At 39.5% G+C, this 17175-nt stretch overlaps 1 protein-coding gene and 1 non-coding gene across 7 annotated transcripts in view; both read right to left on the minus strand.

The window, feature by feature from the left end:
- The window catches only part of LOC115763644 (afadin), a 47822-nt gene that overhangs the window by 16882 nt on the left and 13765 nt on the right, over positions 1-17175 (minus strand). For all 6 annotated transcript variants that reach the window (XM_030706281.1, XM_030706280.1, XM_030706279.1 and 3 more), the window contains exons 2-6: positions 15786-16040; positions 15619-15727; positions 15351-15544; positions 14430-14963; positions 14279-14360 (exon numbers count right to left, since the gene is read on the minus strand). In XM_030706281.1, coding sequence (XP_030562141.1) covers positions 14279-14360; positions 14430-14963; positions 15351-15544; positions 15619-15727; positions 15786-15890 — 1024 coding nt within the window. In that variant the 5' untranslated portion in view covers positions 15891-16040. The remainder of the gene's footprint in view (positions 1-14278; positions 14361-14429; positions 14964-15350; positions 15545-15618; positions 15728-15785; positions 16041-17175) is intronic.
- LOC115763911 lies at positions 8050-8177 on the minus strand. The gene has a single exon (XR_004017963.1). It is a non-coding gene; the product is annotated as a U4atac minor spliceosomal RNA (small nuclear RNA).

A 17175-nucleotide genomic window follows, 5' to 3' on the forward strand; every position in this document is an offset into this window, starting at 1 on the left:
CACAGCTCTTCTCGCAAAATCTGAACTCATTTTGTGTCATCGGCTCATTTCAAATAGATATTTCCAAAAACGACATCCAATCAAATGCGGGCTGCATATACAGTGGCGGCCGTGCACATTGTGACAGGCTAAGCTTAGTTGTAAAAGTGGAACTACAAATCTGAAAGCTATTAAAAAAGAATAAAACTGAAGAATAAAGAAAGATAATAAAACTGTAACAAAGACTCGAATAAAAAGTATAAAATAGTTTGAAATCGTCAAAGCAACTCCTTACGATACTCGCACATTTCGCACGCTATACACACTATTGCTGAACGGTACTGTTAAATTGCAATTTCGCACAGCTCATCTCGCAAAATCATTTTGAATAGATATTTCCAAAAACGAAATCAAATCAAAATCGGGCTGCATAAATTTCCGTTTCATTTTCAGAGAAAAAAAAAATCATTAAACAAATCCGAAAGTCGGTTTAAGGATCTGACAGGCTGACAGACAGGGAAACTGCAGGCAAACTCGTTCACTCCGAGAAAAATCAAACTAAATTATAATTCAAATAAATTTGGAACCAAATGGGTTTGAAAAATTCTGAATTTTCGTAATCGAAATAAGTTGGAAGCATTTATAGAACCGCATTAAGATATTTTATATTGAAATTCCGGCTTCGTCAGAAAATCCTGATCTCAGACAGTGAGAACTTGATTTGAGATGTAAAATTCAGAATTTTTGGCTGAGTGTAAGTATTAAATTCCTATATGTATGCTGCTGTGGCAGTTGCAGCTGAGCAAAATCGGCAGCCGTGTATTTTGCCTTGCTTTGCCTTGTTGCTTGTTTTGGCATCGTACAGAATGTTAAACCAACCATGCAAAATATGATGCCAGAGAGATGCCCCCGGATGCATACCATATAGTAGCTTTAGTTTTGGGCGAACCAAATGAAGAGTGCATCGTCTGGGCAGAAGGGCGTGCTGAGTGGGAGAGACTGTTGTCCAGGCATGGAACATGGCTGGGGCTTGTCCGGATCTAGCTGGGGATGTGGGGCATGTCGAGCTAAAAAACTTATTAAAAACTAAACTGAACTCAACTCAGCTGAAAGTGGAAACGTGAGCAACAAGACCCGAGCACCGGGCGTATGAGCAATGTAAAAATTGGATTTTGACACTGGGGGAAAAATGGCAACGCTTTCAATTCGACAACAAAAAAAAATAATAGAAAATAAAAAAGGCACACTATACACACACATACGACAAAAACACTAACAACAAATACAAATGTCATATACCTTTTTTGCGCAACCAAAAGAACCACATTTGATTTATATATGGACGAAAATTTGTTCTCTAGTTTGCTTTTAGTTTGTTTGATTTATTTTTTAGCAGCAGCAACAGCTCAGAAAATTGCGTAGAATTTAAGAATAAGTAATACAAGAGAAATCAGTGTCGGGCAAAGGAATATGAAAAACGTAAGAATAAAGGTAAAGAGAATTTATAGAAAAGTTTAATTGGTGATTCATAAAATAAAGCTTAAAATTGGGAAAAAAATTTTTAAGAGAAATAAGGTTTCTCAAAAATTTTGTCTTTAGCAATGAAGTAACATAAGGTAAAGAGAATTAAAATTAATTTGAAGACAGCTTAATTGGTGATTTATAAAAAAAAAATCGAATTTAGAAAAAATAGGGGGAAAAATGCATTTAAAAGCATTAAGTTTCTCAACAATTTCGTCTTCGGCAATATTTTAATTTATGTACAAGTTGAAGTGATACATATAAGGTAAAGAGACTTAAAATAAGTTTAGAAAAGTTTAATTAGGGATTCATAAAAAAAAACTTGAAATTGAAAAAAATGGTGCATTGAAACAATAAAGTTTCTCAACAATTTCTTCTTCTGCAATATTTGAATTCATGTACAACCTCAAGTAATATAAGATAGGGAGCATACAAATTAATTCGAAGATTGCTTAATTAGTGATTCATACAAAAAAGCTCGAAATTGGAAAAATACATTAGAAAACAAAATAGTTTCTTGAGCAATATTTGAAAAATGTGAACAAAATGCTTCATTTTCAATCAGACCTTGACAAGACCTTGACTCTTAAACAGAGTCTTTTATAAGGAATATGCCGAGATGCATATGTATGTCAGTGTGTTCTCCTTGGCAGTTGACATTTGGAAAAAAAGTCATAAAGCATTTTAATTGTTCAGTCAAAGGTAAACGCCAACGCAGTACAATACACACCCACACAATTGCGCCCCGCACACACACTAAATGTTGACAGTGGAAATTTCGAGGCAATGGACACAATAGGGAGCTAAAATGCCTGCGAGCCATGAAATTGATTTGGTCAACAATGCGCCAGGATCATGTATAAGAGCTGACATGTGTGTGTGTGTGTGTTATTGTGTGCTATTGTGTGTGTGTGGGCACGTGCATAAGTGCGCATAAATTGGCAACAGGACGAAAGCAGCGAGAGAAAACAAATTTGTGCAATGTTCAAGCTGAAAACAATGCAAACGACGCGCTGCGATGGGAAAATTGCATAACATGTTGAGTGAATCTCCCCCTAACCCTATCGCCCGCCCGCCTCACCTTGCCAACGATTCCCCACTCAGGAATGCCACAGTCATGTATGTATGTTGCCACACAATCCTTCTACACCCCTTCAGGGCGTGTATGTGAGTGTGAGGAGCAGCCAACGCCGTGCACATTAATTTTAATTAGCCCAGCTTTTTTTTCTTCTAATGACCAACGTAATTTACTGCGTTGCGGTCAAAAGCTTAGCCCTTGATGGACTATGAGCTACCCTAAAAGCAAGCGAGTGTCACTTAAATCTAGACACACTTGACTTTAAGACAGGCAAATGGTATTTTACTTAAAAAGTAGTCAGATGTAATCGACTGCGAAGTTCTTTGTCGCAGAGCAATAAAAGCAATACAAGTTTATATAACTGAGTCTTCTTCTATAGTATGAGAATTCTTGAGTCCTCGGTTTCTTCATGTCCGCCCTGCTCAACATTATAAATCCTACTATAGATAGATACAGACGTAGATATAGATATAGATATAGATATAGATATAGATATAGATATAGATATAGATATAGATATAGATATAGATATAGATATAGATATAGATATAGATATAGATATAGATATAGATATAGATATAGATATAGATATAGATATAGATATAGATATAGATATAGATATAGATATAGATATAGATATAGATATAGATATAGATACAGATATAGATATAGATATAGATATAGATATAGATATAGATATAGATATAGATATAGATATAGATATAGATAGATATAGATATAGATATAGATATAGATATAGATATAGATATAGATATATATATAGATATAGATATAGATATAGATATAGATATAGATATAGATATAGATATAGATATAGATATAGATATAGTTATAGACATAGATATTACTAGTAATGAACATGTGTATTAAACTCCTATATTATACAACTCTCCATCCGTATTTTAACAGAATCTTTATAGATTTTTTGATGCAAATGACTTCTGGCTAAGAAAATATAAACTCTTCTTAAAAAACCCATAATTTCTACAACGCTTTTAAACAATGAACTCCTCACTTTCTGAACAGAGTATTAAGTAAAGAATTTAGTTAAACGTGATTTTAAAAAGTTTTCTTAAGCTCCTCCAGTCGCCGCTTTGAATTATGAGTACTTCAATGGGCCGCATTTTGTTTAGCCTAATTGAATCAGGCTTATAATCAGGCTGACGGTGTTGGAGCTAGGGGTGCGTTTTGGATTAGTGTGCAGCTTCCGTCCGGCATATAGATTAGCCAAATTAGCCGAGAAATGTGGCAATGTTTTTAACTTTGGTCAAGAAAAATCGCAAGCGTCGAGCAACTTAAATCTTTTTTTTCTTTGCTTAACATGCAGCTATTTAATGTGCACATGTCTGACACCGGCACACACGCACACACACACAAATGGACAGCTACTGAAGTAGTCAGAATACTCGACCGATCACACACACACGAGTTGCGGTTGGCGTTGTGCAAATTAAAGCAATGAAAATTTAATGGGCCAAGTTTTCTCTGCCAACCCAAGGATTGCGCTTAATCCCTGGTTAAAGCCTGGACACATGAAGTCATTTCAATTGGCGAGAACTTTGTAACAAGGACACGAAACAGCTCTGTGTGGCGAGCACATTTATGTTGGTATCTTGGTGAAAAGTTCAACATATATAATTGGCATCTGTATAATGTCCAAGACCAGACTTTGGCATAGTTTTATAAACTTAGTTGAATAAAAGAAAGGCCATTAAGGTGTCTTTTGGTATTTAAAACAAGCTTATGCACTTAAAACTATGCCAACGAACACGCTTATCGAACGGACAATTTCTGCTAAGCCTTTATAAAGCAGGCCATACCCATTCTCTTCTTCTATTAGGCGGGCACGGCATTTCAGTTTTCACTGTAATAATATTAATACTTAAATAAAACTCGTATCTTTAATTCCCTGCCTTTAAACAGGCAGCTGAGAGTCCTTTCTTTATCCTTCATAAATAATGTTCGGCTGTCACTAAAGTTAGGGAATCATTGCACAAAATCGAATTACACGTCGAGCTATTAAGCATGTACACGCGTTCGTGCATGACCTTTCGACCCCTCGACCCAGCCGGGAGACCGAGGCATTCCGGCCTCATTTGAACGCACTTTTGTGCCGGGCCATTTGGCCAAGTGCCGCCCGAGGTGGCTATCAACAATTTTGCTAGACAATTTGGCAGCAGCAACAGGGACAATAAAAATATAATTTCCACACTCAAAAAGCAGCGGGAGCAAAGAATTAAAATGGAACAACATTGTTAGACATAACGCAGATAACGGCAAAAGTTGACAACCCTTAACAAAATTGATTAGTTTCGGTCAGACAGGACTGCTGTCCTTTGATCGAAAAAGCTAAAATGATTTGGCTGTACGTCGAGTACATTTCTGTTGTCATAACTTACGAAATTTATTGATTTTTGTCTGTTGTTTGTTTTGGCCGGGCCATAGACGGAATAACACGGGCCAGGTTCAGCCCTTTACATATATGGCGCAATAAAATTACATTTATTTTATTTTTATTTTTTTATATGGCTTCTGAAATTAATGGCCCGGACCGTACTCCCCTGTTGCCCTTTTGACGCCGCAACGCTATGAGCCTTGACACGGAGGAGCAGGAGAATAAAATGTGGAAAACGAATAATAAATGTAAACCATGCGAAAATTCAATTTGCGCTTAAAGGAATGCAACAAAAAATAATCCCCCAACGGGCACAATGAAATTTAAATTAAAAGCAAAATAAAGCTGTCCGCGCATTAAAAAAAAAAACGATAAATTAAATTAAATAAATTGCAATCGAATTAAAAAGAAAAAAAACTAACGCACAGACACAACAACACTTTCCACACGAAACAGACGCGACAAAATTAAATTATTTTCTTTTTTTTTAAATATTTTTTTATAACTATTTCGTTTTGTAGTGGGTCGAGTGACTAACCGTCTGGTGGATACTGAGCTGCGCTGAGCTAAGCTTCAACGGATGCCGGGCGGCCACAACAATACGTTGACACAGCGCAAGGATAACTGAGAACTGAGAACCGAACACCAAGCACCGAGCACGGAGCACTCAGCACTGAGCACTGAGCCCTCCCAGCACACAGAGCGTATGAGAAACGCGACAAAAGGCGCGCCGACTGACTGAGTCACCTACTGACTGACTGACTGACTCACCAACAAGCAGACTGACAAACCGAGAGACTCACTCACAGCGAATGAATGAATGAATGCACGACTGAATGAACGAATGAATGAAATAACGAAACAAGCAAGAATGCGCAAGTATCAGCTGCTCCGACCAGCAGCTACCCTGCTCAGCAGCAAGCTGCCAGGGTGTTCGGTTAGAGACTGCCCAACTAGGCGATAGCCTTTTTAGTTGCGAACTATCAAATACATTTTCAGCAGTTCTGCAATTGGGCTTCTTCTTCGTGATTCCTTCATAAGATATTCTTTAATAATTTGTATACCCTGAACGCATTAAAAATGGGTAAAAAGCGTATATTGTATTTGTGCAAAATGTAAATGTATGTAACAGGCAGAAGGAAGCATCTCCGACCCCATAAAGTATATATATATTCTTGATCAGCATCAACAGGCGAGTCGATCTAGCCATGTCCGTCTGTCTGCCCGCCCGTCCTTCCATTTTAGATGTAGTTCCTCCTAGTGCCTGCGCAGATCGAGTTTGTTCCGATAATCGATAACTTACTCCGTTTCCAAGCAATCGACAAAAATCGATATCGAAATCCTGTTTTTGCAATTTTCGTAAATAATAAGAGCTAGAGTCACCAAACTTGGCATGTAGCTTCTAGAATAGTATAGATATTTGCATTTGGTGTTGGAAGAAGAGGGTTCAGGCTATCCCCTAGTCGGGGCTCCCGACTAGAACCTCTTACTTGTTTATTTATGATCGTATTGCAACTTTTTGAGCTTCAATTTTAATATGTGTAAATACCAAATAATTATATGTTAAACTCATAATTTTAAAGATATTCTTAATGTATGCCGCCTAGTTTGTTGCCTCTTGCTCTGAGACACGACGAGTAACGCTCAAAACACATGGTTATCGATATTAATCGATTTTGTGGCATTCTTCTGCCTGTTACATACATTTGCATAACAACAAAATACCCCTTTTCTTGAATTGAAGTACAGGGTACAAAAATAAACAAGGGAAGTACAGTCTGGTGTTAGTAAGAGAAAAAAAAAAACATTTAGTTTACACTGCATTCAATGGGTGCGTTTGCTGTGTGCGTGTGCGTGTGTGTGTATATGTATGTGTTTGTTGTGGATTGTCTTTGCGCTGCTCCGTGTTTGAGCTTAAGTGCGTTCGCCACAAAGTTACTTATGTATGCGTGATACAGGACAAAGACAGTAGCACGCCCCCATAGACGGACACACAATCCAAAAGCATGCGGCCAGTACAGCCAAATAAATGCTCGACAACTAGGACTTGCTCAGGTATCACATTTTGTATAATGCGTTAAAGAATTTAGGATCTTACAGCACTTTGAATATGTAGCTTCGAGTAAAAAGATTTTGGTAAAAATCCCAACTTATCGATTTCAGAATCGCAAAGTTTTTGCTCTTTAATATTAAAATAGAGTAAAAACATGGCGTATATTATTTATTGATTGCTTACACTAATTCTACCAAAGTTGTCAAAATAAACCTTTTTAATTTTTAACTTGAAATTATTTTCCAAGTTTAATAATTTTTTTCTACATTTATTTTTGATAATTCATTATTTTATTGTTAAGTTCATTTAGTGATAGAATAATCCTCGACAAAAAAAAAGAATAATTTGAAATACTTTTTCCTCTTTTTGGTTTAAATAGGTATACACAAAACCTTGGTAGAAATAGTGTTAAATCACAACAATTTACATTTTGCACGGTGTATATCACAAATGCTTTGCTATCATATTCAGATTTATTCGAACACACACCCCTCCAAACACAAACACACACACACACACACCCACACACACACATAGCCCGCATCATATGAGCGCATAAATCAAGCTGAGCATATCATCATCATAATTTGATGCTCTTCCAAACAATCGATATACCCAGCCCAGAAACACGCAGAAAAAACAAAGTGAATTCAGCAACAATGAAGATGTCTGTCCGTGAGTTAGTATGCGGGCACACACAAACACACACTGTTTATATATGTATATATATATATGTGTGTGTATATATACTTGAAGCTACTTTTCGGCTTACGAGCAGCGCTCAGTTAACGTCTTTATTGTTGGCCAACTTGCACTTGAGTTGGTTTTCTTCGTCTGAGTTTCGGGCTATTAAAATTGTGCAATAAACTCGCGGCGCCATAAACTTGAAAGCCACAATATTTGATGGTAGCGAAAACCAGCAAATGCAGCGCTGAAGTTTTTATTTTTACTTTTTGTAATAAATGCATTCTATAGACGACCCCCTATAAAGTAAGGGAGTCTATTTCCAAAAATTCCGAGCGCCGATCAAAGATCAGCGAACGGGGGTTTTTTGTTATATCATTGGTGTCAGCAGCAATGTCCTCACTAGACGTTCATTGGACATTTCTGCTCCCCAAGACAAGGAAGGTCGATTGTTGGCAGTTTGCGCAACCTAATGCGACCGTAGCCAGAACCATTTGAGAATTGCAAGCGCAAAAAGCACGCGAACGCGTGTAGAAAACATTGCCTATTTACCAGAGCAGACGCTCGATCAGTGCAGATCGGATCGAGGAAGGATCGTAATGACCGGTTTCTGCACAGCTTTGGGTGCTGCAAAAACAATAAAAGCTTGTTTCGTGCAGGGTGTTTCCCAGTCAACCCTTCCACAAACAACCCCTAATAGATAGAAATATCACAATTGATGCTATACATTAAATGAATAGCTATAATTTCTGTTTGAGCTCATAAGTAAACACCCAATTTCCGAGCACAATCACAAAACTACGTGTAAATAATTCAATTTCAGCAACAGAAAATATGGGAATATATTTATCAAATGCTTGAGCTTGGGCCTGTCTCCGCGCATTGGCAAGGAGCCAATAGCTTAATTTGCATGCTATTAGCCATGATTCCAAATGGCTAAGTGTGTGTGCGTGTATGTGTGTGTGTGTTTGGGGGGCCAATGGGCGCAGTACTCTGACTGTTGGCCCAGCTCATCAGCTATCCCACAGGTCTGCTCTCTTCAATCAACTTTAACAGCTGACAAGTGACGCACAAGAGAAATATGAGAAAGCAATTGAGCAGCATCATGACAATTGTGATGAGGACTGTTGACAATAAATTGGCTGTTGATAAAATAGATTCAAATGCGCCACCCTAAAAATATTACGCATTGAAAAGAAAGAAATTAGATCGTGCAGCTACTATGTGATAGACGACGTTTCATCTGGCACACGACTTTCATATTCGAGGTCACTGAGCAAGGAATAAGCAACAGCAAAATATAGTTTATAGAGATTATGGAGTGGAACCATCTTCACGTAATCTAACCTAATCTGGAAAGATATTCAGAATGACATTTCAGAGAAAAAGAACATTAAAGTTTTATAACAATTTTCCAACTGAAATACATTTCGATTTTTCTGCCAAAAGTGTTTAGATAAGCTAAAGGAATTTCTTCGTCAAAATTAATTAATTTAATTTTCTTTAAGTTTCACGTTTTCTGTTTAGCTATAGTTATTATTTATTTTTAAGGGTTCGACAATAATCTCTTAGATACAATTCTAATTTCAATTCATAAAATAAATATCTCAAAATCAAGAAAATATCTAAAGCCCGTCTTGAGTATTTTTGGCAATCCAATTACTATTAAAAGCCGAGCGCTTTCCTCCAAATTTCTAATGGCATTTATGCCGCCTTTTTAAAGCTTAAAAGCCCAGCAATGACAACAAGGACAAGCACAATATAGAAAAAATATAAGAAAAAGGAACAAGTTGTTAACCCAATTTGCTGTCTTATGGCTTCGCATCGCTATCAAATTCCTAAGCGAAGCAGAAGCACAAGTCTGAACAGGAGCAGAAGCAGGGGCTCAGGCTGCTGAAGAAGAAGCACGACCTTCACAATGAACTGCACTAGATGAGTTTCGCGGGGAGAACAGCAAACGATAGAAAGAGAAAGAGTTGGGAGGGGGGGAATTATGAGTTGTGGACTCAAATGTCGCATAGTTCAACAGGGCTGAAGGTGGCATCAAAATTATGCGCGTGCATTTTGCAAGACTTACGGGCGACACAAGAGCGTGGTTGGGTGTGAGTGGGCGTGGCAGCATATTTATGAGCAGCCACGTTCTAAGCACTCATTAGAGCAGAGTCCTCCGAGCTTCATTAGACCTATTCAATCGCATGACTGGTCATCAGCTGCTGATTCTGATTTCTATTATTTGTAGCAATTTCTTTTGGCTGTAAATGTTTTTTTTTTTTCGAACGCAAACGAAATGTCAACAGGGCATTTAGCAGCGTCATGGTCCGATATCCTGAATTATATATGAATGTGTCCTCGTAAGCACACGTCATTTAGCCGCAAGCGATGACCAGAGGATGGTTAATCGGTAAATCAAATTATTATGTACAAGGACATTAGGTAAAGCTTTTTGTGTTTCGAAGCAATTGATCGTACAAATTGTTGATTTGCGTCAGCTTTGTAATTGAATTTAATTACATACATAGATATTAATAATGAATAATAGGCGAACAGTCTAATTGCAGAGTATTCGGTCTTTTCGTTCCTTAACTCAATAAAAGTCAATTCAAAACACTTGAGAACTTTTTGACAGCAAAAAAAATTGTATATTTGCTGAGCAAGCACTTTATTATGCAGCAAAGAGAAATGTAAATTATTTTGTTGGCAGAGCAAAAGAAAATTATTTTAAAAATGCAACGAAAATTAAGTTTGCACAAAACTTTGTCTGGCAAACAATTTCGCATTTCGTAGCACACTTTTTGGCGATGCAGCGTTTCATTAGGCGAAAGACAAACTGAGAGCCAAGCGAATGGCTGATGGCTAAGCAAATGGTCAACATCCCGTGCACGCCACTTACGTCTTATGCCCCAATCCATCATTTTGTTGCCTTTGTTGTTGGTGTCGGAAATTAAATGGCTGGCGTTGCTGTTGTTGTTATTGTTGATCGATTGCAACTGTATGGCAAGTGGGCAACATTAGCGACAGGACAAGCTTTGAAATGCAGGACAGGAACCGGCTGCGACTAAGCAGCAAAAGGAACAACTTCCATCATAGCTAACAGAGCGCACTTTTGTGCGACAAGAGCAACACGAACAAATTGAATTGAAGCGTTTCTAATTTTGACAATTTTATGTATGCCTCAAGGAGCCGCCGGGACACGCAAAGGAAACAGAAACACGGCACAGCACACAGCACGGATACAACAACTACAACAACAACGACGACAACAACAACACAAAAACTGTTGCCGCCGCTAGGGCGCTCGTCGCTTTGCCAATTGCGATGCCGATTTGAGTTGCGATTCCGATTCCGTTTCTAATTCCGCTTCTCGATTTCCCGGGCTGTGCTGCTGGCCCGAGCAGCATTTACTTCATGACTGAAACCGAAACCCAAACCGAAAAACTGAACTCAAGCGCACAGACACAATGCGCTGCCGACGCCGACGCAGGCAGCGACAGCGAAGTGTGACTGTGACGGCGCCGAATGTGCATGGTGCAGATAACAGTGGGAGCTGCGAGCAGGTGGAGAGCGTGTGCAAGAGAGAGAGAGAGAAAGGGAGAACGAAGGCCACGACAGCACAGACATGCTTCGGCACTCGAGCTGTCGAGTCGGGCGCCACGACATTGACGAGGACGTTGACAACGACAACAGCAACAACAAGTGGAGTGTCGTATTCGAAAAAGTTCAAGTGGTCACTGTGCGAAGGTTGCTCCACTTGCTGCTGTTGTTGTTGTCGTTGTTGTTGTTGAACAGGTGGCAGCGTTCGCAATCGAAAATGTAGCCATAAAAAATAGCATTATCCTTAAAGGCATTCGTCAGAGATAACAGAGTCACAACGAACGGCAGTTAGAGAGAGCCAGCGGGCGATAGAGCGCGGACGAAGCTGAGTGGAGCAGGAGCGCCTAAGCAAGAATTTGCACAGTGGTTAAACGCAGCCTTAAGCCAAGTTAAAATTTATTTCACTTATAAAAAGCTTGCCAACTGAGTTTATGTTAGACTAAACAGTAAAATAAGTCGTATTGTAAATATTCACATTAGTTTAATTAAAGTTTTTTCCATAATAACAGCAAAATTTAAATAAAGCAAATAAAAAATATAAATAAAATAAATGCCAAATGATACCACTGTACGGAAAAAAAAACCAGTGAAACGACGACGCAACCAAAATGAAAGTGAGGCAAAGAGAGCAGTAAGAGCATAAGCGCTGCCACAGCTGGCTTTTACGCTCATCTCCACTCGTTATTAAAAGCACATTAAGAGAAAACAATATGTACAAGAGAGCTAAGCACTAAGAGAGCACGTCCAAGGTAACAACAACTTCAAATAGACAAAAGCAATAACATCGAAATGCTGTTAAAATGCCAAAAACAAACCGTTATAGTAAGCAGACAGACAGGCAGACAACATGGAGAATAGAACGAAACGAGCTAACAGAGGGCCACGTTGGAAAAATGGAATTTATAAAATAAAGTTCGAATCAATTGCAGCTGCTTGGCTTATCAAGTGTGTTAGATACAAACGAATAGCTCATTTGAGGCAAACAATAATTTGTTCTTTTTATTTACTGTACACCTCCCAACAGTAAGATTAGCTATCCACTTTAGCTGGCCTTCACTGTACTAATGTACATTTAAAGTCCTTTGGGCAGTTGACCCCAAGCGGATTGTTTGGCTGCTCAAATATAACAAAAAAATGTTTAAGGAAATTGCGACGTTTAAGTGAAATTTATTAGTGCGCGCCTAAAAGAAGCAGCCCAAATGAGCCACGCAATTAAGACAGAGACGGAGGCAGAGGCAATAAGTGGGAGAGGGAGAGGACATGAAATATTTACACAAATGCGGTCGCATTTACATTTTACACCTTTTGAATTGCACACGCAGCCCAGCAAGACAAAGAGAGACGGCGAGGCGGGGAGGCGAAGCATGTGTTTGTATGTGTGTGTGTTTCCGAGTGTGGAGAGCAGCAGCTCTGGCGGCAACATGTGGCTGCTAAGTGGCTGCGCTGCCAACCTCAAAACTTTGGCTGTGTGTGTTTCTGTGAGTATGTGTGAGTATGTGTGTAAGTGTGGATGAGGCCAACATTTCCGGCCGCATTTTTTTTTGTTGTCCTTATTTAAATGTCATTTATGTTAGACGTTTTGCTTAACTGTTGTTGTTGGCAGACATTGAATTCCCAGCGGCCTTTTCGTGTAGAAAGTTTGTCATTAATGTAAATGAAAGTGGATGAATGTGTGTGTGTGTGCGTGTGTTTGGGTGTGTGTATCGCCTCCTATATACAAGTCTTGTGCATTTTTTCTTGTGTCCAAAGTTTTGTTCAGTTTTGTTGCCTACTTTGAGGCTGGCGGCGCATTCTTGACACGTCCTTGCACGTAATCGGCTGAATAATGCGTGCAAAAAATAAAATATTCTAAATCAGAGATGTTTTAGCCAGCATTCGATAAAAAACTACTCGAAGAAAATTGATATGTGCATTCATTGATAATTCACTTGAGTTTAATTAATTTTGTAGCTTTTTTCAATTCAGTTTTCGTAACTGTCAACAATGTGCGAAATTTAAAATAGATTTTTAGACATTAATGTACTAAAAGCTTTGGTTTGCTACTTTGATGCACTGAAAGCGTATTTCATGAAGCTTTTGTTCAGCCTAGTTCGTTATCCTTGCCGTGCGGGTTTGTGTACTGGGTAAGGAAATAACTTAAGCATTTTTAGTATTCTACATATTAGCAACCACTGCAACCACCTTGCATTAAACCTCCTCGACAACAACCTGCACCCCGACGACTTAAAAACCACCACCCACTCGATTTGCCTTTTAGGCCGCCCAAATAGTGGTAAGACCGTTTAAAATACCAATGCCAATACACACAAAAACCACATGCAAATATCTACACCGCATAATTTACTCATTATCGAAGAGCTAAAAAGTATTCTACATATTTACTGTTTTTTCGTTTGCTGATAGAAACTAAAAGAATGATAATTTCCATTCTCAAAGTATCACAATTCTTTGTCCCATTGAGTCTAGTATTCATGTAAAAAATTAATTTAGCTCGAGGGTTTTTAACGTTTTTACTTGAACTTTCTATCATTTCTTTCTTCACTTTCTATCATTTTCTTTGTAACAGTTTACACTCACGTAGCCTTTCACACAGTTCCTCTCGCATCTTATCAGCTTTACTCTAGATCTTGATGTATTGAGAAACTAATTTACAACGTTTTTTTTTTCTTATCTATTTTCGCTCTGTCGCAACACTTTCAAATGCCAGCAAAGAACTGAAACTAGTTTCAAAGTTCTACAAAATGTCGTGAAATTCGAAACAAGAAAATAATAAAATAGCAACAGTAACAAGTCGCTGTTCTTTGTTGTTGTTGTTGATAATTATTGATAAAACAATGCCAATATTTATGAATGAGCTGCTCCGCCCTCTACAATCTACATAGTATCCTGGAGCTGGCACACTAAGTGATTTCTAATGGGCTACAAGCAGGCAAAAAGGATTTCGAGCTGCACTCACCGCGTGACGTCGGATGATTCATGAGTATTGATAAGGGGCACTCGTCGTCGTCAAGTATGTACTCGGTTCCATCGCTGTTAACCTACAAAAATGGAAACAAAGAATGAGTACGCATGATTTCAACAGCTATGGTATTCAGTTCTATTCAGACCTGGACGAGGCAATAGTGCAAGGGATCGGCCTTCTCCAGGCCATATTTGCTGAGCATTTCCCTAACAACCGCCTGAGCGCAGTCGCGTATGGAGAGCAGCAGCGTCTTGTAGGGCACATCCTGGCAGAGGCTCTCGCCGTAGATTTTCAGTGTGCCGCCCGTGTCGGGTCCGCCGTCGCGTGATCGAAACTGTTGCAGCTTCTTTTCCAGCTTTTGCTGTCGCCGTCGTCGCATCACCGCCTCCGGATTTGAGATCGAGCGTGTGAAGGACGTTTCCGGCAGCTCTGTGTACAGCTTGCCGGCCACCGCATCCCCAGCATCGCCGCCGCTGCCGCCCGCGCCGCCTGACGCGCTGCCGTTCATGTGAGAGGTGCCGCCAGCGAGGTTGCCAACGCCATTGCCCATGCCTAGTTGGCTGCCATTGGAGAGGGGCACATCGGAGCAGAGCTTCGCCAGCTTATCCTTCTTCTTCAGCTCCTTCTTCTCACGCTTCGATAGCTTGCGCTTGAAGTTTAATTCCGACTGCTCAATGGGCTGTAAAAATCGAAGATTTGTTTAGATAAAGACCAGCTAGTTTGTTAATCGAGAGCGCACCACTTGCAGATACTCTGTATCCCACAGTATAGGGTAAAAAGATGTCATTCGGATCTGTTTATTAAAATCCAAATACCAACGTTTTTATACCCTTGCCGTGAAATATAAGAAGGCAAGTATCAATTTTATTGGTCTGCTTCGGCGTGCCGTAGATATTCCTTCTTTCGCGTTATAATTAAGTTTGAAATGCAAGATTCTTCATCATAATCGTATAAACAAAACTAATACATTTGTCGATTGATTATTGTTCTAGCTCTGATATCCTAGATCTGACTCGACTCCACATGCCGAACTATTTATTTATTTGAAGCTGTAAACGGAACTTACCGTTGTCTTCTGATCGATATTCTTAAGCAAGAACCGACCCTCGCGATCGTCAATATGCCAATTGAGCTGGACGAGCAGCGGCTTCTCATCCGCATTGAGGCGACGCTCCTCGCCATTCGCGTGCACCTCGTAGAGGGCGTAGTTGGGCACCGACAGCATTCGCATATCGGGCCGAAACTTTTCAATTAATGTGTCTGCAAAACGGAAATTCGAATTAGAATTAGAATAAGAAGTAGAAGTGGACGAAAGCAAATGCCTCGCGACTGACCTATGACATCTGTGACTGTGGCATCGCTGGCGACGCGAATGCATTTGGTGGCCACCTTCTGTCCGGCATCTTGAAAATAGAAGCGCATCACGCCATGGAAGAGCAGATTCTGCATGGAAAAAATGGAATTTAGTTAGTTGGCCAGCATCAAATGCACGTGGACTTACCTCGTCTGGTTCGGAGAGCGCAAAGAGATCCAATCGATTGGCATTCCATTGCTGTATAACTGAACGTACTGCCTCGCGATCCAACATTTTCTTATCATGTGACATACCGAGCGAGCGGGACAGAAAGTTTTGGGTGGTAAACAGAGAGATAGAGCGAGAGAGAAGGAGAGAGGTAATATGGAATTTTTGGAATGTTTATCGTATTTGTGACTCCAGTGTGACGTCGTGTATCTGTTGCTGTGTTCCTCCGGCTAACTGAAAAAAAAAACAAACACAAATGGAGTTAAAATTAGTTTCTAGGTTTACAACTTCCACGAGGCATCGTTAAATTCACGCTGCACTCGCAGATGCGTTGCGTGGAAAATTAGCTGGAAATATATATATGGAAAGTCCATTTGGATATAATGATTATATGATATCATATTATATCATGTTATTAACTTTACTGAAAACCCCTAAGAGTCCATTCGCATGGCACATGCTGCTGTTTACATTGTGTCGCCAATTAAGTTTTCCCCCTCCCCACCGTCGGCGAACTCCTGACCGCTGACCCCAGACGTGAAACAACTTCATCGGGGCACAGCATGTTGAAGACAAATAACCTCGAGTTGTTTTCAGGGCGTGGCATTAAGGCTCAAAGTTCATCAGTAAAAACATTGAAGAGCAAGACAAAAGCGGAACTATGCCTGAAACGTTACTTCAGCACCTCTCCCCTCTTCAAGCCCCGCTTAACTGCTTTTTTTCGTGATATCTGTCTGCTCGCTCGGCCTCTTCTTCTTCGGCTTCTATATAGTTTAATAACCGTCAACGGTTACGCTTCGCAGAATTCGTCGTTAGCTGCACACAAAGAGGTAATAGGTGAGGGGTGTGGTGTGGAGTGAAAAAAAAATGACACAATGAAACATATAACAAAAAACCCCATAAGAAAACGTTGAAGTAAAACAATTTTTTGTACTAGGCGAGGGCGAGGGCGAGGGCGAGGAAGGGCGAGGGCGTATTGTCTGTTGCAATTTTTGGTGTTGCCCCGCAACGGACTTGCAGGTACCTTCCCCCTTCATGGCCCATGCCCAGCAGGACGAACGAACTGCAGCAGTGCGTAACCAGCAATGGTTTTATACCCTGTACTCTTTGCATATGAGCATTAAAATTGCAAAACTTTTGCACGCAAAATTACCAATATATTTTTAACGCCATTTTAAAATGTGTTTGTTCTTTCAAGTTTAATAATGTTCGTACAATTAACATAGAATTATTATAAGCAATAAATTCTCAGACTCAGCTGAAATTTTTTTCAAACTCAAGAAAGAATATAAAAAAGTTCGAGTTTTTATTGGTATGTAAGAAGCTACCAAAATATATTTAGCATTTTTTTATAGCAGGCTACAGGGTA

Source organism: Drosophila novamexicana, unplaced genomic scaffold (genome assembly GCF_003285875.2).
Source record: "Drosophila novamexicana strain 15010-1031.04,08,12 unplaced genomic scaffold, DnovRS2.1 tig00000770-arrow-pilon, whole genome shotgun sequence".
Classification (NCBI taxonomy): Eukaryota; Metazoa; Arthropoda; class Insecta; order Diptera; family Drosophilidae; genus Drosophila; species Drosophila novamexicana.